The sequence below is a fragment of the Gigantopelta aegis genome, chromosome 10 (assembly GCF_016097555.1).
Source record: "Gigantopelta aegis isolate Gae_Host chromosome 10, Gae_host_genome, whole genome shotgun sequence".
In the NCBI taxonomy this organism is placed as follows: Eukaryota; Metazoa; Mollusca; class Gastropoda; order Neomphalida; family Peltospiridae; genus Gigantopelta; species Gigantopelta aegis.
The window spans coordinates 38,575,787-38,601,838 of NC_054708.1; the positions used below are offsets into that span (position 1 = coordinate 38,575,787).

Below are 26,052 nucleotides of genomic sequence, written 5' to 3' on the forward strand. Positions count from 1 at the left end.
AACGCTTTATCTAGAAAAACATGGCTTAATTACTAAATTTCAAAGTGGGTTCCGTAAAAATCATTCTACTATCGATCACCTTGTGCGACTTCAATCAGCAATAAATAGAGCATTTTCTAAAAGGCACAAGGTAGCAGCAGTGTTTGTTAACATAGAAAAGGCATATGATATGGTTTGGCGCCATGGTTTGCTAGAAAAAGTATACAAAATGGGCATTAAAGGTAATTTATTCAATTTTATTGATAAATTCATTTCTAACCGTTCCTTTAAAGTTAACGTTAATGGGTACTTTTCTCCACTAACTACTCTGGAAAACGGTATTCCACAAGGGTCAGTCATTTAGTATTTTTATCACCGATTTGGCAGAAGCAATGACTGATAATCTAAAATACAAAAGTGCAAAATTCAGCATCGGACTATTTGCAGATGATACTGCTTTTTGGCGTTCAGGTATGGATCCTAATATTCTTAAAAAAGCAATCCAATCTGACATTCACAAATTGGTAAAATGGTCCGAATCTTGTGGAATCAAACTTTCCGAATCTAAAACTGTATGTATCTTCTTCAAGCATAACTCTAGAGGTTCGAGCTATAGGCTTAACTTAACCTTAAACAATAAAAATCTAACACAAGTTAATAAAGTCAAATTTCTAGGCGTAATTTTTGACCAGGCCCTCACCTTTGAAAACCACATCGAAGATATAGTAGCACATACTGGGTCTTATATTAATATTCTTAGAATCCTATCTGGAACCAATTGGGGTGCAGATAGGAAAACTCTAATAATGCTATATAACGCCTTCATAGTTTCTAAATTACAATATGGCGCCCAAGCCTTCTCCCAATATTCTAAATGCTCTAGATTTAGTTTAAAATAAAGCTCTAAGAATTATTTCTAAAGCCTACACAACCACCCCTACAGCTAATATCCAAGCCGAACTTGGGATACCCCCCTCCTCTCCCCCCCCCCCAACTCAAATTAGAAATAAACTTTGTTTGAAAAATGTATCGCCCCATAAACCAGTTAATCAAATTGATACTCATCCAGCTAATAAAATAGGATTGGGATTCAAATCAACGGAAGGAGTGGGCGATTCGTTTGGCATACTAATGCACAAATTATGTAAGGCCCTTAAAATAAATAATCTCCCAATCAGTAATTATTTTTATACAAAAATTTCACCATGGCTCCAAAATAGACCGCTAGTACCCCTTCTCATAAGGGAAAAATTACTAGCAAATGATTACGAGCCCTTCAAGAACGTAATATTTAGAGCTAATGCAGAAGAAATTTATTCTAACTATAATCATATATATATACTGATGGGTCCAAGGATCCGGTTACTGGAAGAACTGCCATGACTTTCTATGTTCAGCCTAGCCCCCCTCTCAAACAATTTGTGGGGAGGGCTAGGTTGCCAGACCATGTTTCAGTATATACTGCTGAACTCATAGCAATCTTCCACGCCCTCCTTTGGATCAATTCCAACCACAATGGCAATAACAAAAAAAACTATGTTATCTTTTCTGACAGTCTTATCTCTCTTTTGGCTATAAGGGGAGCTGACTCTGTCAGAAAAGACCTTATCCACAAAATCTATGCTCTCAATGGCTTCTTAGTGGGTAAAGGCATCACTATCATTCTGGAATGGGTGCCGGCCCACGTGGGAATCATTGGAAACGAGCACGCGGATACTAATGCCAAAAAATCATTAAATGACCCTATTATTGGCTGTGGACATGGTTACAATTATACTGAAATCATGTCCATGGCCAGTGTACAAATTCTTAAACTCTGGCAAGCCGACTGACTTAATAATAATAATAATAAATGGCACTTAAAACTTAAATCTAAAGTTAATACATCTGGCCCTATTTCTTCTAATATTTATTTAACCAAAATTCTAACTAGACTACGACTTGGCGTAGTCTCAGGATTAAATGACACTAAATACAAAATTAAAACGGCTAAATCTTCCAATTGTTCCCAATGCAATGTAATGGATAATGTTGATCATTATTTATTTAACTGTAATAAATATATTGATATTAGAGCTAATTTTAAGAAAAAACTCTTAGATCTGGGTCTGGCATTTAACTCAACTAATATACTAAATTCTAACAAATATAACTTGCAGGATCCTTCTCCAGTAAGGCTTTTTATTGTATTATGTGTGTTTTAACTACTGTATGGTTTTTTTTGTTAATTTAGCATGTTTTATTTTAGTACAGACATTTATAACATATTAACAATGTTTTATATGAATTATAAATTATTATGTTACCTTTTTAACAAATTGCATAACATGTTTTTATTTTCACAATTAAAGCGTCCATAGGTTCAGATCGCTCCCCTGTCTGCTTGCGTTACTGTATAGTTCCGACGTGCAGACAGGGCATTTGTACATTAATGGCTTATCTGGGCCATCCGTATATGTGACTCGTAGTACAATGGTAAACTGTACTTGCGGCGAATGTTGGGGAACTCTTTGAGGACTACCCACTCTAAATTACCAACTAGACTGCGTCTAGTGGTTCTTGCCTTCTATGTTTTTTTAACATTTTATTTTAACTATAGATAGGAACTACTCACTCCACCACACGAGCTCGGCGGCCGGAATAACAAGGCCATCACCTTATGACCAACTCTTACCAGCCATCACCTTATGGCTAGATATCAGATGGTGGTTCTATAACCACCCCTCCTTAAAAAACCCACAAAAAAACCCCACACCTAGGTGTGTTAACAGAGCCCCCTAGGCTCACCATATCAACCCTTATCACCACTTGCCGGAATGGCCTCCCATGGCCTTGGGTAGGGGGGCTGGGTATGCCAGAAATAGGGCGGTAGGGCGTTGGCGATTGGGTGTTAGGGTTAGGGCTAGGATTGTCTGGCCTCCCCTGCCCACCTGCCACTCGCCGTGGGCGCCCGACCCGGTGGGGTGGTATAAACTCACCCGGGTGTTGGACCGCAAATCTGGATTGGTCGCAAAGCCCACCCCGATCGTTAACCTTTCCTCCAGGGCTAAATTTATATAATATATTAAGTATATTATAACTTTAGGACGCCCGATCAGAAACAGTGTCTACTAAATGATTTAAATACCAATAACCCATACATCCTTTTAGGACGACACATCTAAATTAATAAAATCCCCCAAGTTTAGTATAAAGTAAAAAACATTCCACCTTTTCACAACCCTCTCCCCCTGGTCGAATCGCTGGCCTTGCCAGGGATAAAGACCGGGGGGGGGGGGGGGCATGCCTGAGCCCTAGTGGATATAGGCATGTAAAAACTGGTTTGAAGTTTGAAGTTCATAAAAGACAGACCCAGGGGAACCCAGTGGGACACCCAAGGACGACCCTCGTGGTTCTCAGTCGCATTTCTCTTATTCATTTAACATTCCTGTAAAACAACACAAGGAAAACCTACATTGTGTAACAAGGAAAACCTACATTGTGTAACAAGGAAAACCTACATTGTGTAACAAGGAAAACCTACATTGTGTAACAAGGAAAACCTAGTCTTTAAATAAAGAAACATTACTCTGTTAGTATTATATAGATTTATCTGCCCATGTAATTGTTAGGGGATGCCTTTCCAATTTTCTGGGATACTACGTATTAAGGTTTTGTAATCTAAACATCGTAAAATTAAGTTCATCGTATGTCATATTTTGATAAATAATGACGTGTTTTCAAAATGTGAATTGTACCATTGTGGCTCATTTACTATTTCCGTTAGTCAATTTTGTTCCGTGTACCAAAAAAGGATTTTTTTAATTACATTTTTATTTACATATTCAATTTAGATATATGCAGATTACTATTTCAAAAATATGTCTATTTGCAGTTGGATAAAAAAGGTAACGAATTAACGAAGAAACCTTTAGAAAAATGTTAATGTTTTGTCATTGATTTATAAACACCTCAAATACTGAAGAATTCATGCAACCGAATGTGAGAATTACTCGGGTATTTTTGCAAGTTTGTACCTTTCTAACGTGATATTTTAAGCCAAACTTATTAAAACATGGTTGTATCGAGTGTATCGCGACACAGATGCATCGTATGCATCGTATCTCAACACACTACTTTATCGTAATATCTTACAACGGTCAACAAACGAATGGTTCCTTCATTCTACTACTAGTGTTACATATCGTGTGATTTAGACGAGGCATTGGTTTATTGGCAGTTCATTTCGAGTTATGTCACGTTGAGTTTGTCTGGCAATCGTGATTCGCCGACCACACCTGCCTGTCGTAAAACGTCCAGCATGGAAGTCCAATGATTGATGTTTGATTACCGTGACACGTGACAGTCCTCTCAACTGTCTCCACTTACCGGTGATGTTGTCTACATATATAGCGTGTTTCACTTATATCCTTTTGATTACAAACAGTGTACTGCATCAGGTGCACTTACTACCGCTCTGAGTATCTGTAATTTGTTGTATCTGAAATATAGGGTGGTCCCCCAACCCCCCCCCCCCAGCCCCCCCCCCCCATATATTTGGTATATTTGAGCTCTGCAGGTAAAATGTTCGTGTAAGTCAGGGGAAGACTAACTTGCTTTTATGTGATTGTCACCACAAAGGCAGTCTTTTCTTCATCAGATTTGGACGTGATCTGTGGAAGGAAAGACAGACAGATGACTCCAACGTGCTAAGTGACTCCATTAGCAAGTTAACATGATCTCTTCAAAATATGATCATACGAAATAGGCAGTCTGATGGGGATAAAGACAATCAACAAATAAATTCCAACTTAATTGTATATGGTTGAATTATAAGGCTACAATATCCTGGGATAGGAATGCCCGTGTCATTATATGAAATTGTGTGTCTTGGGTTACAATAAGGCCTGGCACCGTTTAATATTTGGATCAAGAACCATATTCATTAATGATAGCATGGGATGATATTGTCAGTCTGTTCCTCACTTGCCTCATTGAATGAATGGCTTGACACAAACATTATTTCCAAACTATTACAGCGACCTAGCAATGTGTATTACTTCAACAGAATAAAGTCTCCAAATCATTTCATCATGTCAGTAGAAACATTCCCATATCGAGGTTTGGAGTAGGAACTGTTTAACAGCAATGGTTCCTTTAAATTAATGGAATTGACTATTAACTTATTATTAAAACAAATTTTTATAGTGTTCATAATGTTCAGAGACTAGGTCATTAAGCTACACGAGAAGCACCACAGCTTTTGCATGCCTAATTCCCCATGTAACAATATCAAGTGCAGTACTAGGGTACAAAGCAAATGAATTGTCATTTTCAGTAGTGTGTACTGACTACATGTATAACTGATGACTCGGTTTTCAACAACTCAGTAATTCATTACTTGTCACTAAATTGTCATGTGACACTATTTCTAATAGTCTTGTGTTAATACGAGTAGTAGTAAGAGACAAACTGATTTATCGAGCCCATAGGTTGAAGCATTAGTATGTAGTTATTCTTGTCCAGCAACGTAATCACATGTAGTATACACTTTTGTAATACAATTAGTCGCTGGCAATATCAAAGGCCATGTGCTGGGTCGGTGTGTGTCAACCTCAATTGGATATATGCACGTTAAACATATTTCTCATTTTACCAATTGCCATAGCCTTATGATTCAGATGAGGTATTTTAATAAACTAGTGTGAAATACTTTATTTTATTTTATTTATATTTTCGTGATTTTCCTACACACACACACACTCACACACACACACACACACACACACACACACACACACATAGGCACTTAAATTTGTGCATCTAAAAGGCAAGTTCATGTTATATGAATAGGTGTATTATATTTTCATTTTGCTCTTAAATTCGTTGATTGCTCTAGTCTACAGATTACACGAAAATTTTATCACCAAAAGCAAACGTCATTTTACAGAATGCATAAACCTCAGTGTGAAATACTTTGTCATTTTCTTATATACATGTAAGTACACTTTGATTACCTGAAAAAAAGGCGACTTAGTTGAATATAATTTCAACATGATGTATCTTCAATTTTGCTTTATTATAATATAATGTTGGTAAATATGTATATAAATATTTGCATGCATAAGCGGATTTATAGTTTGTAAATTATGTATATATGATGCCTTAGATTTCGAGATTTTTATTGAAAAAGTTTACATATGGCGGTCATCTTTAAATCCAATATGGCGAACATACTAATCCAATATGATGAACATACTACTTACTTTTTATATGCACTGGTGGATTCGCAACTCATTAAAACATGAGAAAAGGTTTTTGGAATCATGGTTCTGTGTGCCTTAGAATCCCAGATTTTTAGTACAGATTGTAACTGGTGATAGCCATTTTGAAAATCAAAATGGCGGCCATAGGGAGAGATATTAATATCTGGGTTTTTTAAATTCACACCACTGAGAAATAGAAGATTTGTGTCAAGTTTCATGCTTTTTTAAAAAGTGAACGATTCCATTGTTAATTAGGCTTTAGCCATTGGTATATTATATAGAGGGTATTTGTGAATAGACGCCTTTCTTTTGTTGTTCAGCATATGCATATTTTTCTTCAAAAATTATTATTAATATATAATAGCAACACGCCAATAGTAATAATATTGTCTGAAATGTGTCATTGGAGGTAATATTTTACACTTTACACTTTTAAATGTAATATAGAGTGAGAAATAGTTCATTAGCGGCCATTTTGAATTGTGACGTCACCTGGCTAATAGGGGTCAATGCCAGGTTGGTCCTATATCACGATTTACTCTAAACATGATAGCCTAACTGCATGTAAAGTGGCATGTTAGTATCGTATTTTGAACTATTATACCCTAACTCTACTACACTATTAATCATGCAACATAGAACATTCAGAATTGTATAAAACAAATGTATTCTATTAATACTAGTGCTATTAAAGTTTAACTTTGCAATGCTACTCATTCTGTACTGTACGTACTAAAAAAACCTGTGGTCGATTGGTCTACAGTCTTCTACAACAGCATTAGTCCTCTGATTCTAAGATGAAATTAATTTCTTTAAAATTCACCGGTATGAAACATAATGAATCTCGAAAGGTCGGGGAGGGGAAGAGGTGTAGATAATATGCATATCATCGTGGGGAAGACGAATAACCACATGAAATGTGAATCGATAGTCGTTTTTAAATGTTTTTGTCCACAGATGCTAGGAATGTAGGAAGTGAGGATAGTATATATATATATATATATATATATATATATATATATATATATATATATATATATATAGTATAGGACTGTGTCCAAAGCGGCATCTGTCTAAACCGGCATTCTGTGTAAACCGGCAACAGTTTTAAAGTCTACACCGGATGCTCTCTACTGCGGACTTCAAGAGCAAAAGAATGGGTTTTATAGTAAATAGCTCTGTCTACACCGGCACGCAATCTTACCGCTACTGTCTGTCAGTGGTCACATTTTAAACAATGACTGCAGTTCCCCAGTAATTAGAACACCAAAGAATGTGTTATGAAATAATCTCGCCTTTTTAACGGCTTAATAAACAATGAACTGGACCTGTTGTAACGGGTGTAGGTAGCAAGATAAATCGAATTATTATGTGTATATATGTTCATACTTCCATTGCATGATACCGATCTGTTTAAAATAACAGCACTATAAAGTCAGACCACTGTTTGATATGATTTTAATCAATACAATAATGTTATCTATTCTGCTTGCTGTTTTAAATGCGTTCTGGTTTGAGCACGTATTTATTATTACAGTCAAATGTTAATATCCAACTTTCAAAACAGTCAGGACTGAACTTGCGCCCCAGCCCGCTTCTCACTGACGACCCGTCGTATTTTGTTTATCTTGAGTTTTTTAGAAACGCAAATATCTTTCAGGTTTATACCAATCACTAAAAACAAGCATTACTTAGCCCTGCTTTTACATATGTTTTACACAGTCCAAACGTTTGTTTTATTTACGTTGATTTTTTTTCTTATCAATATATCGCAAGAACCGTAACTCTGCACCGGCACTCTGTCCAAACAGGCATATTTTATTGGTCCCACGTGAATCCAGTTTAGACAGAGTCCACTGTTTATATATATATATATATTCCTAAAAAAAAGTAGGGGAACTCTAACAAGAATTTACAATTGCCAAAATTGTAAGGTACATTAGCTGTGGGGAATGGTTATATGATAATAGTGAATTAATTGGGCAAACATTACAACCGGTAGTTCAGTATTACAGTAGGTTTTATGACCACCGAAGATCTTAAAGGACGATTGGGGTTAGAAGTGAAATTTAAAAGTTGACGTTTTATTATCAGTAAATCGCAAATTCAAACAATACATATTACTAAAACAAAACAATAACAACTGTATGATCAACAGAATGAAAAAGATGGATAGAAATAATGTTCCACAGTGATTAATCGACCTTCCTGGAAATTGTCAAAATCGAGAATGACACCACAGGCACGTGTACGGGGCAGCTGCATGATGCACGTGCAAACAATGGAATGTCTTTAGGTGTGTTCATAAACAGACATCAACGTTCTTTACTTGGATGTCTGTGGTCAAAACGTATGTTCGGTCTAATAGTTGATATTAATATTAATATTTCAGGTTCCCCTATTTTGTTTTGAAGAATATATATATATATATATATATATATATATATATATATATATATATATATATATATATATATATATATATATATATATATATATCTATCTATGTATGTATGTATGTATATATCACGTGTGCCTCGTTCCGCAATAGTTTCTGTCCCTCTCACAGTACCCCGTGAGCACTCCCCCCACTTCAGATATAGTTCATATAGACCTGTCGCATAATAGAGGCTGTTTAGTTTGGTGAATATTCTTTGCAAATGTAGACAGTCAATTTTAATTCTAATGAAGAATAAATAAGTTGAATAATGCACTAGAAGGTGAAGATTTAAATGCTGGGAGAGTGGGGGGGGGGGGGGAGCTCTAGAAAAATGTTTGAATAATGCACAGTTTATCGTACAGTCCGCTTCGTAATGAGACTTCAGTAATACAGACCTCCCTTATAGAAATCATCTTGTGTACTTGGTCTACCTTGCCGATAAGGGAGACAACTAGACCACGTTACACCGGAGAGAAGCCTGGTGACAGTGTTTGACAGACGACTTTCTGAGGAACGTCATTACGGGGATAAGAATAAACATCTGTCCTGGCCCTGTCTCACTAAACCGCTAACAGCGATATGCATTCATCAAAATAAAACATACTCAAAAGAAAACTAAAAAAAAAGAATTTGAGGCGGACCAGTCATTTTCACCTTTGTTTAAAATATTATAAGACTATCTTTGAATGAACACTAGTGGGAGGTCGTTTCATTAGGAGATAAAGCCTACAATGTGTATCTGTACAATTGTCTTGGTAAGCTTTTTACTATATTTTCTTACAGTTATGGTAATAATTCAATAGACGTTTTTATTTAATTGAGCATTATTGTACAAATATGTTATTTCCAGTTATAATCTGTGTTAAAACATGAATGGATCGGATGGGACAAATGATTAATGGATTCACGCATGTGTGATATGATTTTTTATATCCGGGACCTCTGGAGTGATACATTGTGAATTACGCTTCCTAAAAAAATCGGTTTGGGTCGACCTATCAGTGTACATGATGATGTTTTTACATAATATGTCATCGGATTTTAATTTTTTATAATGAATATAATGTGCTGTTATATTTTCAGAAAGCGTAACTACATACATACATACATACTTACATACATGCATACATACATACATACATACATACATACATACATACATACATACATACATACATACATAACTATTCCCTGCGCCAGTGCGTTAATATATATGTATGTAACAGTCAACCTCGACATACATACAATATATAGATATTCATACATCAGTACATACTAGCCAGTGTCTGCCCACTGTTTCATGCATGTAAGCGAGATCGACCGCGTAGATTGTAGGCCCCATGCATGTGGTTGAGTTAAAGAGCATCCTTTTTGTGGATGTCTCAATAGCTCAAAGCGCATTGTGGTTAGTCTTGCAATTTGCGGGCGATTCGGTGCCACAGGTTCGAGTCCCACCAAAGGCATGGGGCAATTTGTGAGGCCAGAAAGGATTTAATTAGCCCCTGCACCAGTTCTTTAATATCTATGTATGTAACAGTCAACCTCGACATACATACAATACATAGATATTCATTCAGCAGTATATACTATCCAGGTCTGCCCACTGTGTCATGCACGTGATGGGATCGACCGCGTGGATTGTAGGCACCAAGCATGTGGTTCCATGCATATGGTTGAGTTAAACAGCATCCTTTTTAGTGATGTCTGGATAGCTCAGAACGCATCGTGGTTAGTCAATTAAAGTTCGACGTTGCCCCTTTTCCAGCTGCAAGACTTTGAGAGATAACTGGATTCCAAACAGGGCCATGTCCATGAGGACCCTAATATAAAGAATCGGCTGAAGAGTGATGGTTCCCGAGACATGAGGCCTATCAAACGTTTATTTTAATTTATATTTGTTTCATGGCGTTTTAGTTTTTAGTTTTTATTATTTTGTACTTATGTTTCTCTGTAATTATTGTGAAGGTCATATCAACTGTACAATTTGTTTCAGGTTTGTTTGGCATGTTCGTCAATTGTATTTGGTCAACCGAATCCACTCGCAGGCTATGACACCAGCGGCTCATTTGTGGATCCAAATCAATCAACGGACCCATACAGTCCTAATGCACCAATGGCCCCACATGGTCCTAATGCACCAATGTCTCAGCATGATCCTAATGCACCAATGTCTCAGCATGATCCTAATGCGCCAATGTCTCAGCATGATCCTAATGCGCCAATGCTCCAGCATGATCCTAATGCACCAATGTCTCAGCATGATCTTAATGCACCAATGCCTCAGCATGATCCTAATGCACCAATGTCTCAGCATGATCCTAATGCACCAATGTTTCAGCATGATCCTAATGCACCAATGCTCCAGCATGATCCTAATGCACCAATGCCTCAGCATGATCTTAATGCACCAATGCTACAGAATCCACCAATGGATACCAACCAACGTCCTGCCGATTCAGCTATGTTTTATGATTCTAACCAGCCACCACTTGACCCGGCGCTACAGGTTATGAACCCTTCATCGGTGAAATCAGGACCAACCAATATGGGTAAATATAGTCAAATAAATGACGTGTCATCCATTTTAATTGAGATTTTTCGAAAGATGTGTTATGACAAAAACTATATACCTATTGTATAACGTATAACAGTCTTAAACATTGATATATTTAAAACGGAAGGTTTGTTTTTCTGATATTCTGATATACGTCTTCCCAGATATATTATATTTTAAGTGTCTATAAATGAATGTTTGTTATATTAGTTATTAATTAGGGGTGGGGAAATCCATCTCCCATTTCAATTTATGTTCGTATTTGTATCCAAATACAAATTTGTATTTGTTACGCACGCTGTACCTTACCAACCGTAAGGCTAAATCACCATGCCAGTCGGTCAAACAGTCAACTGGTTTAATGTGCTAGTCAGGGAGCCAAAACGGAAAAAACAGGTTCAAGAAAAACTCTTCTGCTATACTTTTTATTTTGATATTTTTAATAGCTGAGATATTCTGAATGAAAGATTGATTGGTCTGCAAATCAGTTTGCGAAAAAAAAGTTCTATAGCGATTGAACGCATGTAGACCATAGATTTTTCACACAATGAACCAAACAGTTTTTTTTTTTAATAATAATAATTAAAAAAACAGAATTTTTTTTATTCATTATAATATTAAGATGAAAGTTATTGAACACATAGCACATATTATAGGAGGCATATTAAAATTTAAAGTAATTAAAATTTATTGTGTAATAGTGTCACGCGGATCCTATAATACCCGTAACTGAATGAAACAGGATTGTCCAAATATCTCTCCTAACTGTATATCTATTAGATCTCTCTGTAACAGGCGGTTATACCCGCTGGCTCGTCTAGGTATGATCAGAGATAAGGTCTTATATAAGTATATATTATTATAGCACGTTTAGTTCACTAGAAAACACAACAAAAACACAATACACTTTGGAATCTGTATTAACCTACGCTGACAAATGTACTGCCGCAATGTCCTTCCTTGGCCATCGATATCACCGGATTTGAACCCAATTGAGCATCTATGGGACGAGTTGGACCGACGCCTCCGACAGCGACAACCACAGCCCCAGACCCTGCCCGAGCTGGCAGCAGCCTTGCAGGCCGAGTGGGCCACCATCCCCCGGGACGTCATCCGTACTCTGGTTGCTTCAATGGGCAGGCGGTGCCAGGCAGTTGTCAACACACGCGGAGGCCACACCCGGTATTGACTCCAGATGACCTTGACCTTGGTGGTGTGTCCTATCACTTACTCACAATGGACTAGAGTGAATTGTGAACAATCCTGCAACATTTGGTAATTATCGGACTCACCATTCAATAATTAAATCAATTCTCCAAATGTTACGACAATGTGGTTTTGCGTTTCTTCTTTTGAAGAGTATATATATCAGAACGGTGAGCCTACAGTATACTGCGTCAGATGACCGGCAGCACCGTCTAAATAATATTGGTATAATACAGTATTAAAATATTTAAAGTCACATCAATCACATCAAGGTTATACAACAGAGCAGAAATAAAATTATTTACCAGTCCGGACGGACAGCGATCCCCTGGAGCCTACCTTATGTTTCTCCCCGATATCTCTAAAACCCTAGCTATTTATTAAAAAACCAAATATCGCCTTGGGGTACAAGGCGGTCCCTCGCGTATCATGTGAATTTTCCACAGCCACCACGCCGGCATATTTTTCTTAGATGGTCAGACTCAATGACGCCTAGTCACCAATATCACGGTTGTAAAAACCGCACTCGCGGAGGTATTACGTAACTACTGGCCACATGGCCTCCGCATCTGCGCTGGGTGTGTATTAGAAAAGCTCGACGACCGTCGCGCAAAGGTATCACGTAACAAGTTGCCCATCTGGGCTTAAGTGCATATTGGAACTGCACACGGCCCTCTAAAACAATTAATATCGCCACAGACGAAAACAAATTAAGAGCATGTTCCGTCACAAATAGCAATGCCAACACTGTAGTACCATGCTTTTTGGTTTTTAGCTATAAATATGTTTATTTTTGAAAAACAAAATATTTGCATACAGTTAGGTTATCTCATGCAGAGTAAAATGAGGAGTAAAAGTACAAGGACCAAGATTATAAGACTCCATCATATGTGGTCATGTGGGATAGAAAAAAGTACACCCGAGGAAGCAAGCCTCGTCCCAAGTCGACGTTTTCACCACCTCGGGTGTACTTTTTCTATCCCACATGACCGCATATGATGGAGTCTTTTTTTCTTATTTTACACGAACAGAAAAATATGGCTGAAAAGTGACTTTTTTATTTGACCATTTTATTATACATAAACTACACTACCGTATCGTATTTGCCGTGTTTGTTTCATGTGTTAAATGCTTTGTCTCTGAAAAACACACACTATCAAAGTTCTTAATGTAGTCGGTTAATTCAGGAAAATTCAGTTTTTGACGCAACCCACACACGTTTGTTTAATGTTCCAAACCTAAGGTGTGTTTTTTGCGATAATGCGTTTCGGTCGACTCTAACCGTGGCCTGTTTACGAAGTGGTGTCAGGCGCGGATCCAGGATTTTTAAATAGGGGGGGCCTGAGGGCATGCTCCTCCGCGAAATGTTGAAATAAGTGCATTTTTGTGTAATTCCACTCTAGTGTATGCTATAGTTAAAAAATAATAATAACTTGACCCCAAAAATAGGGGGGGGGGGCCGGGCCCCTTGGGCCCCCACTAAATCCGCGCCTGGGTGTATCGCTATATCTTGTATTATTTATAGTCGACATAGGCGATTCACTAGCAATATTGTAATAATTTACATGTATATAACTATTTTGAACGTGATTGTAAGCGATTTTAGCACTATTATCGCCTTAAGTGCCTAAGGTAGCGATCGTATCTTTTTCCTACAATCGACAGCCCGTTTTACTAAACGACCTTAGCTTACAATCAACGTAAGTTTCTATCAATATTTACAATAGGTCTGCGCCTATTGTAAGCTCTAAAGTCGCGATCTTAAATTAGGGAGAGGGGATGCGAATGGAACGTGTATCGGATACCTAGGCATGCTAGTTCGTGACATTTGCAAGTGTTTCGAGCGGATTTGGAATCGTCGGCCTCTTTCGCCATTGAGGACGACGACAGTCACTTTTCCCACCCTTGTTTTGGCTTCGTACACAATAAATATAACATATCTTACCGTAATTTTAAAAAACAACATCAGTCATACAAAAACATTTCAATAGCAATTTTGCATTGGGATGTTTCTAGCGTTGTTAAAACGGAAACGTCATCCACCGAGTTTAGTGTTAAATTATAAGAAGATGGTAAGTAACGTCACTGGAATAATGACGTCTTTTAAATTCAAAATTAGCTATATCATTGCAACGCTACACCACATTAAAATAAAAACTAGTCTACTAACCTTGACCCATGTCGAAATAATTCAGAGAGTAATTCAGACAACGCAATTTTCTTTCGGTATGTTTTTATTTTTCATAATTTAAAACAAAATATAACGGTTAAGTCTTAAAATGATGAAAAATATAAAAAGTACATTTTGTCAAATGTATCATATACATTAACAAATTGGGACGGGATTTAGCTCAGTCAGTTGAGTACTTGCTTGAGGTGCTTCTGTCGCAGGATCGAACTACCTCGATAGATCCATTCAGCTAAAAAACATTCTCGTTCCCACCAGTGCACTACAACTGGACAAAGGCCGTGGTATGTGCTTTCCTGTCTGTGGGAAAGTGCATATAAAATATCCCTTGCTGCATTAGGAAAAATGTAGCGGGTTTCCTCTGATCATCAGACTTAGTCAGAATTACCAAATATTTGTTATCCAATAGCCGATGATTAATTAATCGATGTGCTCCAGTGGTGTCGTTAAACAAAACAAACAAACAAGCATATAAAAAATACCGTTGGATATGTTATATTTACTGTCTACGAAGCCAAAACAAGGGTGCGAAGTCGATCTATAGCTAAACAAAAACTACAAGTTAGTTATTTACGAGCCGCATGTTTTCTAAACTGGACTCCTTTTTTTCTCCACTTATTTCCAAAACACTTTTATTTTTCTTCTTACATCAAACAAAACTCAAATTATTTTTTAAAAACCAAAAAAAACAACCCACCCAACATTTTTATAGGATGGGACGGACTATAATATTTTAATCGTAGTTAAGATCGCCACTGTAGTAAGTTTGGGTTTACAATCGCACTAAGGTTGCTTCGTCGGGCGGTTGTAAATTTTAAGGTGTTTATTGAACCGAAAAGGTTCAAAAGATCTGAGGATATTTTGAATACCCTGATTTATATAGTTTATGAAATGGGTTTCTTAGTTGACAATCTATTCCGATTTTTAAAAATGTTGACGTTTTTAACAACACGGTTGCAATCTACGCCATGAAGAACTTAGGGTTAGGGATAACTGAAATGTCTGTAGTTCAGTCAATATACAAGATAGAATAGAAAATGACCCCGTATATTAACGCTACCTGTCTCTACTATCTAGTCATGACATTTTTAACATGTAAATATTTTCATTAGGTCAGCAGAGGTCAAAAGGTCACCTTTTTGGACACGCGCTTAAAATCTTTTGTCATCAAACGTCTCTCTCATTTCTGTAAAATGTGGTTTATCAAATCTTTTAAACAATTTATGTATACTTCTGTGATTTAATTAACTGGTTCTGACATATTCTATATAATGACATGGTTTTCATGATATAACAGTTTGTCAGAATTTCCAATATTTAATGGTAGGGGAAACAATGCCACGTAACTCTGATAGTTTTAACGGTAGGATTATATATTATCACTCAAATTGAAGGTCATAACATGAGGTAATTATTGATCTGTATGGTTGGTTGATTAATTAGGTCAACAGAGGTCAAAATGTCACAATGTTATACCGACGCTTAAGATCGGTCCATTTTCTTCTAGACTTCTCTCTTATTTTTATAAAATGATATTTATCACGTTTTTAAAATATCTTGTTATACTTCTAGGCAACTAGAAGAGGAAAACAACATGTTTAGTCAAATGGTTCCTACTTAGAATATATAATTGCACGATTTTTGTGATATGGTGGTTTGTCGTAATTTCAGACATTGAAAGGTAGTGGAAACAAAATGCCATATAACTCTGAACGTTTTAATTGTATGCTTATATAGTACCACTCACATAGACGGTAGTAGCATGAAGTAATAATTCATGTGCATTTCTAGATGGTTGGATGATTAATGAGGTTAGCAGAGATCAAAAGGTCACCATTTATTTTTACCGACTCCTAAATTTGAGCCATTTTCGTTTGTCAAACGTCTCTCATATTTCTATAAAATGTGGGTTTTAAGTCTTTAAAACAGTTTTTGCATACTTCTAGGCAAATAGAAGAGGAAAGTATCAGGTTTAGTTAACTGGTTCCAACATAAAATATATATAATAGCACAATTTGTGTCATATGGAGGTTTGTCAAAATTTCTGATATTTAATGGTAGGGGAAACATAAAGGTTTTAATGGTAGGAAGGAAAGAAATGGTTTATTTAACGACGCACTCAACACATTTTATTTACGGTTATATGACGTCGGACATATGGTTAAGGATTACACAGATATTGACGGAGGAAACCCGCTGTCGCCACTTCATGCAACTAGCAGCAAGCGATCTTTTATATGCACCATCCCATAGTCAGGATAGCACATACCACAGCCTTTGATATACCAGTCGTGGTGCACTGGCTGGAGCGAGAAATAGCCCAATGGGCCTACTGACGGGGATCGAAGACAAACCGACCGCTCATCAAGCGAGCCGTTTACCACTGGGCTACGTCTCGCCCCCTTAACGGTAGGATTATATATTATGCTACAAATAGAAATAAGTGCATGAAATAATCATTGATGTTCATTGCTACATTATTGGTTTATCAAAAGGTCATATAAATTAGTAAATAACTGAAAGGTATGGAATGAACATTTTGTTAAATAATTTCCACATTATAAGGATTCTTTAAGTTAGAGTTTATTTTTCAGGAACTTGGCTGTTACATATGGCTACGCTAGAGGAAATAATTCATTGCATTACCCATGTTGATGATTAAACATCCGAGACCGTGTCACAGTTCAATGCTGAATGTTAGGATACCGTAAAACGTGCAGTCGAAAACAAGACTCGAAATATAAAACATTAAAGTTGCAGTCTCTGGTTACCATATTATAACAGCATGTACAAATATGAAATACACGCTCAAATGCACTTTTAAAAAACTCGTGTGTGTTCGCTATGAACGGAGATCGTCAAAAGTATACGCTTGATTTGTGGCCTGTGCCGCCATCGCTCGGCAAAGCATAAACGACAGCCTGTTGTTAGTTTCAGTTAAAACGTGCGTTTGCCGATTTCAAATTGTAGGGTTCGTCTAAAAAAAATTAAAAGAGAAATCTTGCGCTGTACGAAGAACGTTCGGTTGAGGATACGGTACTGAGTCTTTCGTTAAAACCGGTTTGATCTTGACAACGTATTATCGACAGTCGTACCTTCCTATCTCAGAATTGATATTTTATGAAGTGTTAATAGAACTTTCAAAGTTTAGTTTGTATACTAGTAACACATTAATCATGTATATATTTTTTAAAATAAAATATACTAAAGTAGACAATGAACGTTTTCACTTCTTAATTTTACGTGTTAAAATCGACAAATTCAAATAAATATTCTTTCGTTTGGAAAGGGTAAAGTTGTTGGTGGTGGTGGGGGGGGGGGGGGAGGGTTGTTTAACGACAACAAAGTTAGAGCATATTGATTTAATAATCATCTGACCCCATACAACCTTAAATAAAATGTGTTGAGTGCGTCGTTAAATAAAACATATCCTATCCTTCCTTCTATCTGCTGTTGGATGTCTAACATTTGGTAATATAGACATATAATCTTAGAGAGGAATCGGGTGCATGTGCAGGGGGAGGGTATTGGAGGTCGAAACCCTTACGTGCCCAAATCCCCCACCCATCCACCCCTGGAAAGGCGTTGTACCATACCTCTATGGATATAAATATATTTTGGAGATATGAGACGACCCCTCAATCAAGACAGTTAAATGTGTTCAAAAATTGCGAAATCTCACGTGATCTCTTGTTGGGGAATTCCGCACTTGTGATAAGCCAATGAAAACCGAGATCGGTAGGAGCCCGTCAAAAGTGTCCCACTTTCGAAATACTGGCTTTGTTTTTGACCTGGATAAGCCAGCGTTGTGAAACCAATGCTGAGTGCGGCGTCATATATGCACCAAACGTAATTGGATTTTCTGTTCTATATGCTTAAATAATAAAAATATTTCGGATACTGCCGCTTTAAATAAAAACCTTTAAAAATTTTTAAGCAGATTCTTAATGTTCCAAGTAGAGCTGGGCGGTATACCGTATATATACGTATTATATCAATACCGATTTACCGTACCGAGCAAATTTCAAAATACCGAAATTTCGGTGTTGAAACATATTTCCCGGAAAGCACTAATAATATATCTGACGATCGCAAAATGGGTTTGTATAAATCAGACGAGAGCCTTTTATATGGAATTTAATTGTATTTAGATGAAATTAGCGGGTGAGCCATAACACAGGCATGCATTAAAGCCGAGTATACTAAAAATAGCGCTCGATATCGATAACGTGTCAATACCAAATACCGTACCGATACCGAGGTAAATCACCCCAAAAATACCGATATTGATACCGAACCTCAAATTTCAATATCGCCTAGCTCTAGTCCCAAGTGATACTGATAAGCCAATGCCACTTTTGTTTTCAAGTGGAAACATTAAAGGGACATTCCTGAGTTTGCTGCATTTTAAGATGTTTCCGAAAAATAAAATATTTCTACGATTAAACTTGCATATTAAATATATTTTCTTGTTTAGAATATCAGTGTTTGTATATTCAGTGTGTTTCTGGTCATCTTAATATTTGTAAGAAGCTCAAACTGGATTTTGTCTTCAAATAATTTCGTACGTACGAACAAATATATTTTAGGAAATAAAATGAAATTTAACCTAGTACAAATAGTAGAACAATCAGAAACACGTTTAATATACACCCACTAACATTTTATGCAGAATAATATGTTTGATATGTAATTACAATCGTACAAAAGTCTCTGTTAGTCGATAACATGTTAAACACTACAGCAAACTCAGGAATGTCCCTTTAAACACTGCAGCAAACTCGGGAATGTCCCTTTAAACACTGCAGCAAACTCGGGAATGTCCCTTTAAACACTGCAGCAAACTCGGGAATGTCCCTTTAAACACTGCAGCAAACTCGGGAATGTCCCTTTAAACACTGCAGCAAACTCGGGAATGTCCCTTTAAACACTGCAGCAAACTCGGGAATGTCCCTTTAAACACTGCAGCAAACTCGGGAATGTCCCTTTAAACACTGCAGCAAACTCGGGAATGTCCCTTTAAACACTGCAGCAAACTCGGGAATGTCCCTTTAAACACTGCAGCAAACTCGGGAATGTCCCTTTAAACACTGCAGCAAACTCAGGAATGTCCCTTTAACAAGTGCAAGTGGTACATTTGTTAACATGTTTGTGGAACAGAGGCAAAAGGATTATATATATATATATATATATATATATATATACAACAAACGTGATCAGTGACATGGGGGATAAGACTTGGGTACTTGCGAACCCACCAAAACCTTCCACCTCACCTTGGCAATGACATACAAACGTCTCGTTCTCCAGCGATTCACGGTTTGTTTATGTTATATTTTGTCATATAATAGATTCGTTATGCAGTCTTTAGCCATTCTTTGTGCAATGCCCCATCGTCTGAAAAAATATCACCACCTTTCCTGTCCGTACAATGCCAAACAAAGTAATGTTATGCGACCAGTGGCCGGACAAAGTAATGTTATGAGACCAGTGGCTTATATATATATATATATATATATATATATATATATATATATATATATATATATATATATATATATCGTTAAAAAGTGTATGTTTTTCTCTACATGACAGGCTTGTTTCGTGAGAGAGTTGAATTATTGCTCTCACTCATCAGATGTAGATTTAATTACACCGTCAACGGAAAGCTGATGACGTAATGGACTCTGTGACGTCGAGGTTACGTCACTATGCAGGTCTATAATAGGTGATGTGTGGTATGCGCACAGAAGGTATTTGCGTCTGTGTCGACATGCTGATACGAGTTCATTCTTGGAGTTTAGTGTGCTGGTTTCAGGTTTATACATTATGAACAGTTTTTCCTTCAGGCAGAGGTTACATCTTTTGCTCGCTGGAGAGTATGATTTTGCTTTGGATAAAATTTTCCACTTAATGGTGTATGGGGTGAATCTATCCTTCAGTGTCCAAATGTACTGACTTAGCGCTGTTGCGTTCTTCTGTGTTGCGTTTTGAAAACTGCTCGTGTGCGCAGTATATCTCGTCTTAAATGTGTTCTCGGTCAAACCAACGTATGTTTCTTGCTTGTTGTTATCGAGTGTATTAACGGTAGCTTGATATATTACTCCTTTCTGCAAGCATTTGCCCTCAAGTGGACATTCAGCTCTTCGTCTACAGTTGCATTCTCTGGGGGGAACTGCGTCTTTGTCTCTGTGTTGTTGAAGTAGAGTTTTGTTATGCGCTGAAATTATTTTCCCAACATTAGGCATGCAGCTATAGCTAATTTTAACGGTGTTTCGATTTATAATTTTGTGGAGAGGGTTGCTTTTGGGAAAGCACTCATCGAGTAATCTGAGGAACTGGTGACCTACGTTGGTTTTCACGTTGGAGCTATATGGTGGGTTGTACCAGGTGATGTTTCTATTGCGGTTGTTTCTGCGTCTGTTGTTTTCTGCTGTTGGGGTGTATTTGAGGTTATAGTTATATATATATATCCTTGATATTTTGGGCATCACGTGATTCGTTATTATCAAAGGGATTCATGGTCTCTTTTATCCAGGCTAACAACTAAGTTGTCCCTTATGATTCTTGCCCATTCCATCTCCTTATGCGAATCATTCACTAGACTCTATACTTAAATAGGTGCTGTCCGTGTTCAGAAATGTCAACTGTTATCTTGTTATGTACACCCTAGGCACATTATTTCAAGGGTGTGGTTGAAGCAGTCCACAACATTTGTTTTCTTTGCTCTGCTGAAAATCTGGTAAAGTTTTATATCAATGTACACATCAAAAATTATGATGTGCTCCCATGGGTATCTGACTTGGACTTCTTGAAGTAATTATTATACACTTTAAAAAATCCTTATGGTTAGCTCTCTGAGCCTCTAGAATACATTGTGTAGGATTTTCATTTAATAGTTATTCTGGGAAATATTGTAATCAGTATAAACTCATCCACCCTTATTAGCACTTTCAGTTTTCTTATTACACATAGATAACGTTTTTCAGTGGTAAGGTTGAATGCTGAATATCATGTAAATGTCAATAAGAAGGAAGGAAGGAAAGGGTTTTTTTTTAACAACGCCTTTAATGGATGATAAATTAATATGATACCGTAGACTTTTGTAAGGAGTAGCTTTTTGGTGGATATCACCCCATAAACATTGTGAGGCGAAAGAAAAGAAATGTTTTATTTAACGACGCACTCAACACATTTTAGTTACGGTTATATGCAAGTCAGTTACATGAAATCCATATGCTAAGTGTTCTATAGTCTACTGAGCAGATAGGTGACCATTAAATAATTGTTCTGTGTATGCTGATTACTGCAAAAAGTCAGGATAGGCTACCCATGGGAGCACAGCAGAGTTCTCGATAATTTATACTGAAATGATAGAACTCTACTTTGTTTTCAGCAGAGTAGACAGTACCAATGGTGTTCACCTCTTCACACACGCTATTGAAATAATGTGCCTAGTGTTCTCTGCTACTATGTTAGGTGCAGGGTTTTAGATTGTAGCTAATTTTGAAACAACGGGCCTTTTGTCTTTTTAAGGCAGTAATGTTATTAATAGCTGTTAAAAAGTTGTATATATACAGATTAGCATTCCATTGCTTTTGTGGTGAATTGATTTTGGGTTATCATGTTTGTACTTATATTGATTTTGCCCCTGCGCGTGCTGTAACCTCACTGTGGTGCAGGGGTGTAACATTCTCTTTGAGAATGGCCAATACAGCACAAAATTGAAGTTTTGAGTAAAATTCAGTATCCGTAAAATTCTGAGATATTTGTGTTTTTGCACAGTTCTTTACACTGTTTTTGTTTAAGTCTTGAATTTTTATATTGATGTTGATCATCACTTTATTTATTTGCATTACCATAGTTTGACACCCAATAGCCGATGTATTTTACGTGCGGGGTGTCGTTAAACATTCATTCATTCATTCATTAATATATTGATTTTGCTTATTTTGGGCATACTTATTTTGGGCATACCCTTTATCGCCTCAGTTTTCGTGTAATCTAAGGGCCTGTAAGTGCATGTCCCGATAGCAGTTGAACCTTCTGAATATGGACAGCACCCATCCAAGTATACAGTCTGTGGAAGGATAATGATTCACATATGGAGACAAAAGAGGGCAGGAATCACAACGGTCAACTCAGATCTTGAAAGTTGTTAGCCTGAATAAAAAGAGACCAGGAATCATTTTGATGACATGAAACTCTTTACTGCCTTTTCACAGGGCAAGTGATTCCCTAAAATATCAATAATGGCATTTGTTGCTTGACCCTTTATTGCGGAATGTAAAAGTGGTTTCTTTGGTGCCTGAGATGCTCTTGGAATTTAATATTTTCCCCATCAACATGGATAATGCAATGGAGTCTAGCATAGACGTTTATGAAAAAGAAACTCTATTCTACAGAAACCTTATCATGTGGAACCTATTTGAACCAAAATGTTCATTCCATACCTTTCAAGGTTTTACTAATTTATATGCTGATATAATTGATCAGCCAATCATGTACATATAGCAATGCACACCAATCATTACTTCATGCTACTACCTTCAGTTTGTGTGGTAATATATAATCCTACCGTTAAACCTTTTAGATGTATATGACATTATGTTATCCTACACTTAAATATCGGAAATTCTGACAAATCTCCATATCACAAAAATAGTGTCATTATATATTTTATGTCACAACCAGTTTACTAAACCTGTTGTTTTTCTTTTCCATTTGCCTAGAAGTATACAAAAACTGTTTAAAAGACTTTGTAACCAGATTTTATAGCCTCTATTAGAAATTCGCCAGAAAAAAAGAGTTAACCACTAACCACTTCCGGTGCGTTCCGGTTACTTCAGGGATGGCCGATGGCCACTGTTGTTTGTGAATCTTCAGCTGTCCCCACCTATGCTTCAAAAATAAAGAATGATACAGGTAAAAATTAACTTGATGAAATTGCGTTTTGTTATAACTGACCATGTGTTAAATATAAGAAATGAATCTAGCAAGCTGTCACAAACCCTGATTGTTTTGGTTCTCTATACATTGCATTATAATGTGATAATTTTGCTGTAATAACAGCTAAATATATAATTTAACCTAAAAACCTATAGTAACAGTACTCGTTTTGTTTACATCAAAATATCTGTGTAAACATCTTTATGTTAGTCTTGCATGCCAATTATTCAAGGTTAAATGTTAAATGAAGACATTGTTCAATATACATGATTATAAGCGTATGTGGCAGGCAAAACAAAAAACTAATATTTTAAAAAATACTCCCCCCAATGAAAACCCCAGTAACAACAACAAATCTGTCCCTAAATAAACAACAGCCTACAAATCAAGCCCACACACCAGTACACACGCACAACTAAAACCATAACCCAGACTAACACGCACACCCAGACTAACGCGCGCGCGCGCGCGCACACACACACACACACACACACACACACACACACACAGAGATATATATTAGTGGCGCAGGACAATGCCAAAAAGTGTGGGGAGGGGGCCACACTTTTATATGTACACACGTTTACACTATTATAAAGCAAAATTTCTGAAAAGTGCCCCCCTTGCCCTCCTGCTTCCTGCGCCAGTGAATATATATATATATATATATATATATATATATATATATATATATATATATATATATATATATATATATATATATATATATATATATATATATATATATATATATATATATATAGAATACTGGTGGTTATCGTTAAAGGTTTGAAAGGTGCTCAATACTTTGAAAGAGAGTAGAGCATGTAATAAATATATATATTGCACTTTGGTCCGACGCTATTACTCAGAGTTTCACGCCCTTCGACGATCTTCAGATAGCTACGGGCAACGGGCAACGGGCAACTCTATTAACGTGCCCCTATCCACAAGGGTTATGGCACGCCCGCCCCGGATCTAGCCTCTGACTTCGCCAGTGACCACTTCCGGGGCGGGATTCAGATAGCTGACACTGGTGAATAGATTGCAGGGTTTTTATGTACTGCGGTTGCGTGGTTTAAGCTTGCTGGTGTGACGGCATTTTGAGATGAGCTCAGTCCTTTTGTTGAGATTATTTTTGTCTTTTGTGTGTAGGATGGCGAGCTTTTCCTCAATGCACAGATTGCATTGTCCGGAGTTTCGTTTGTACGTGTTCGATTGTTTGATAATTTGCCAGCTTATTTCATAATTTATTCGCTGTTTTTTTAGTTCCCAGACATGTTTTGATAGCTCGGTTTCTTTCAGGTATTTTTCGTGTTTGAACGATTTCGTGTGATTGTTATATCGTTGTTTGAAATTACTGCCAGATAGACCGATGTATGTTTTTGATGTTGCGCCAGTTGTTACGCTTGCTTTGTATACTATCGAACTTGCTTGGCATTGTCCGTTGAGTGGGCAGTTTTCTTTATTTCTGCAGTTGCAGTTTTCTTTTGGTGTTACGCTGACTGGATCTTTAATGATTTTAGAGTTGTGGTTTTTGATTAATGTGCCGATGTTTTTCATGCAACTGTAGTTGATTTTGACGTTATTTTTGTTGAATATTTTGTGGTATTTGTGTGTGGAGGGGAAATGTTTGGATATTAATTTTATGAATAATTGTCCGATGTTTGTTTTCACAGCTTTGTTGTATGGTGGGTTGAACCATATGATTGTCCTGCTTCTATTCTTTCTTTTTTTGTTTTGTGTTGTGTGGATTCATGTTTGTGTGTATAGTATGCGTTCTGTGTAGTTGCTTTCCTTTAGTGCTTTGTCGTACGTGGGTGCGGCTTCCGTGAAATCTTCTTCGTTGGATGATAGCATTGAAATTCGCTTGCTGATTGATGCGGGTATCTGTTTTATAATGCTGGGTGGGTGGTTTGAGTGTATATTTATGTACACCGGGTCGTTGTTGGGTTTTCTGTAAGGTTTGTATTTTCCTGTATGTAAGTTTAGTGTGACGTCGAGGAAGTTGGCACATTTTAGGTTGGTTTGGGTTGTTATTTTGAGGCCAAATTGTTCGAAAAATTTTATGAATATTTTTCTTGTTCTGTCTGCTTGGCTTCCTGAGCAGTTTCTGAGTACTACGAGTCCGTCGTCTCTATATAGACCGGTATTTGCGTTGTTGATTGTTTTACGTATCGTTTCTAGAATTAGAAGGCCAACAAGTTCGCACACTTCAGCACCGTCGTAACTGCCCATTGTGACATCAAATGCGTTTTGGGTGTTTCTTTTCACCCATGGTTTACCATCGTTGTCGAAGAGTAAAGATTTTCTTGCATGCATTATTGTTTTGTGCTCCTTTTCCATGATATTTGTGTATTGTTTTGCCCAGTTTAGTGATTTTTCGAGCAGTTCTTTTGTTATTGTTGGGTAGAAGTCCACAATGTCGAAAATAAGGAACGATAGGTTTTGTTTTTCATGTAGTGCTGAAAACCATTCAAGCACGGAAGAA

The 26,052-nt window shown here is 37.0% G+C and overlaps 1 protein-coding gene across 1 annotated transcript in view; it reads left to right on the plus strand.

Annotated features, from left to right (window-relative positions):
* Nucleotides 1–9,263: 9,263 nt before the first annotated feature.
* LOC121384660 (putative cuticle collagen 145) overlaps nucleotides 9,264–26,052 on the plus strand; it is a 50,698-nt gene continuing 33,909 nt past the window's right edge. The window contains exons 1-2 of the mRNA XM_041515145.1: nucleotides 9,264–9,419; nucleotides 10,658–11,213. Of these exons, the coding sequence (XP_041371079.1) occupies nucleotides 9,396–9,419; nucleotides 10,658–11,213 (580 nt within the window). The 5' untranslated portion in view covers nucleotides 9,264–9,395. The remainder of the gene's footprint in view (nucleotides 9,420–10,657; nucleotides 11,214–26,052) is intronic.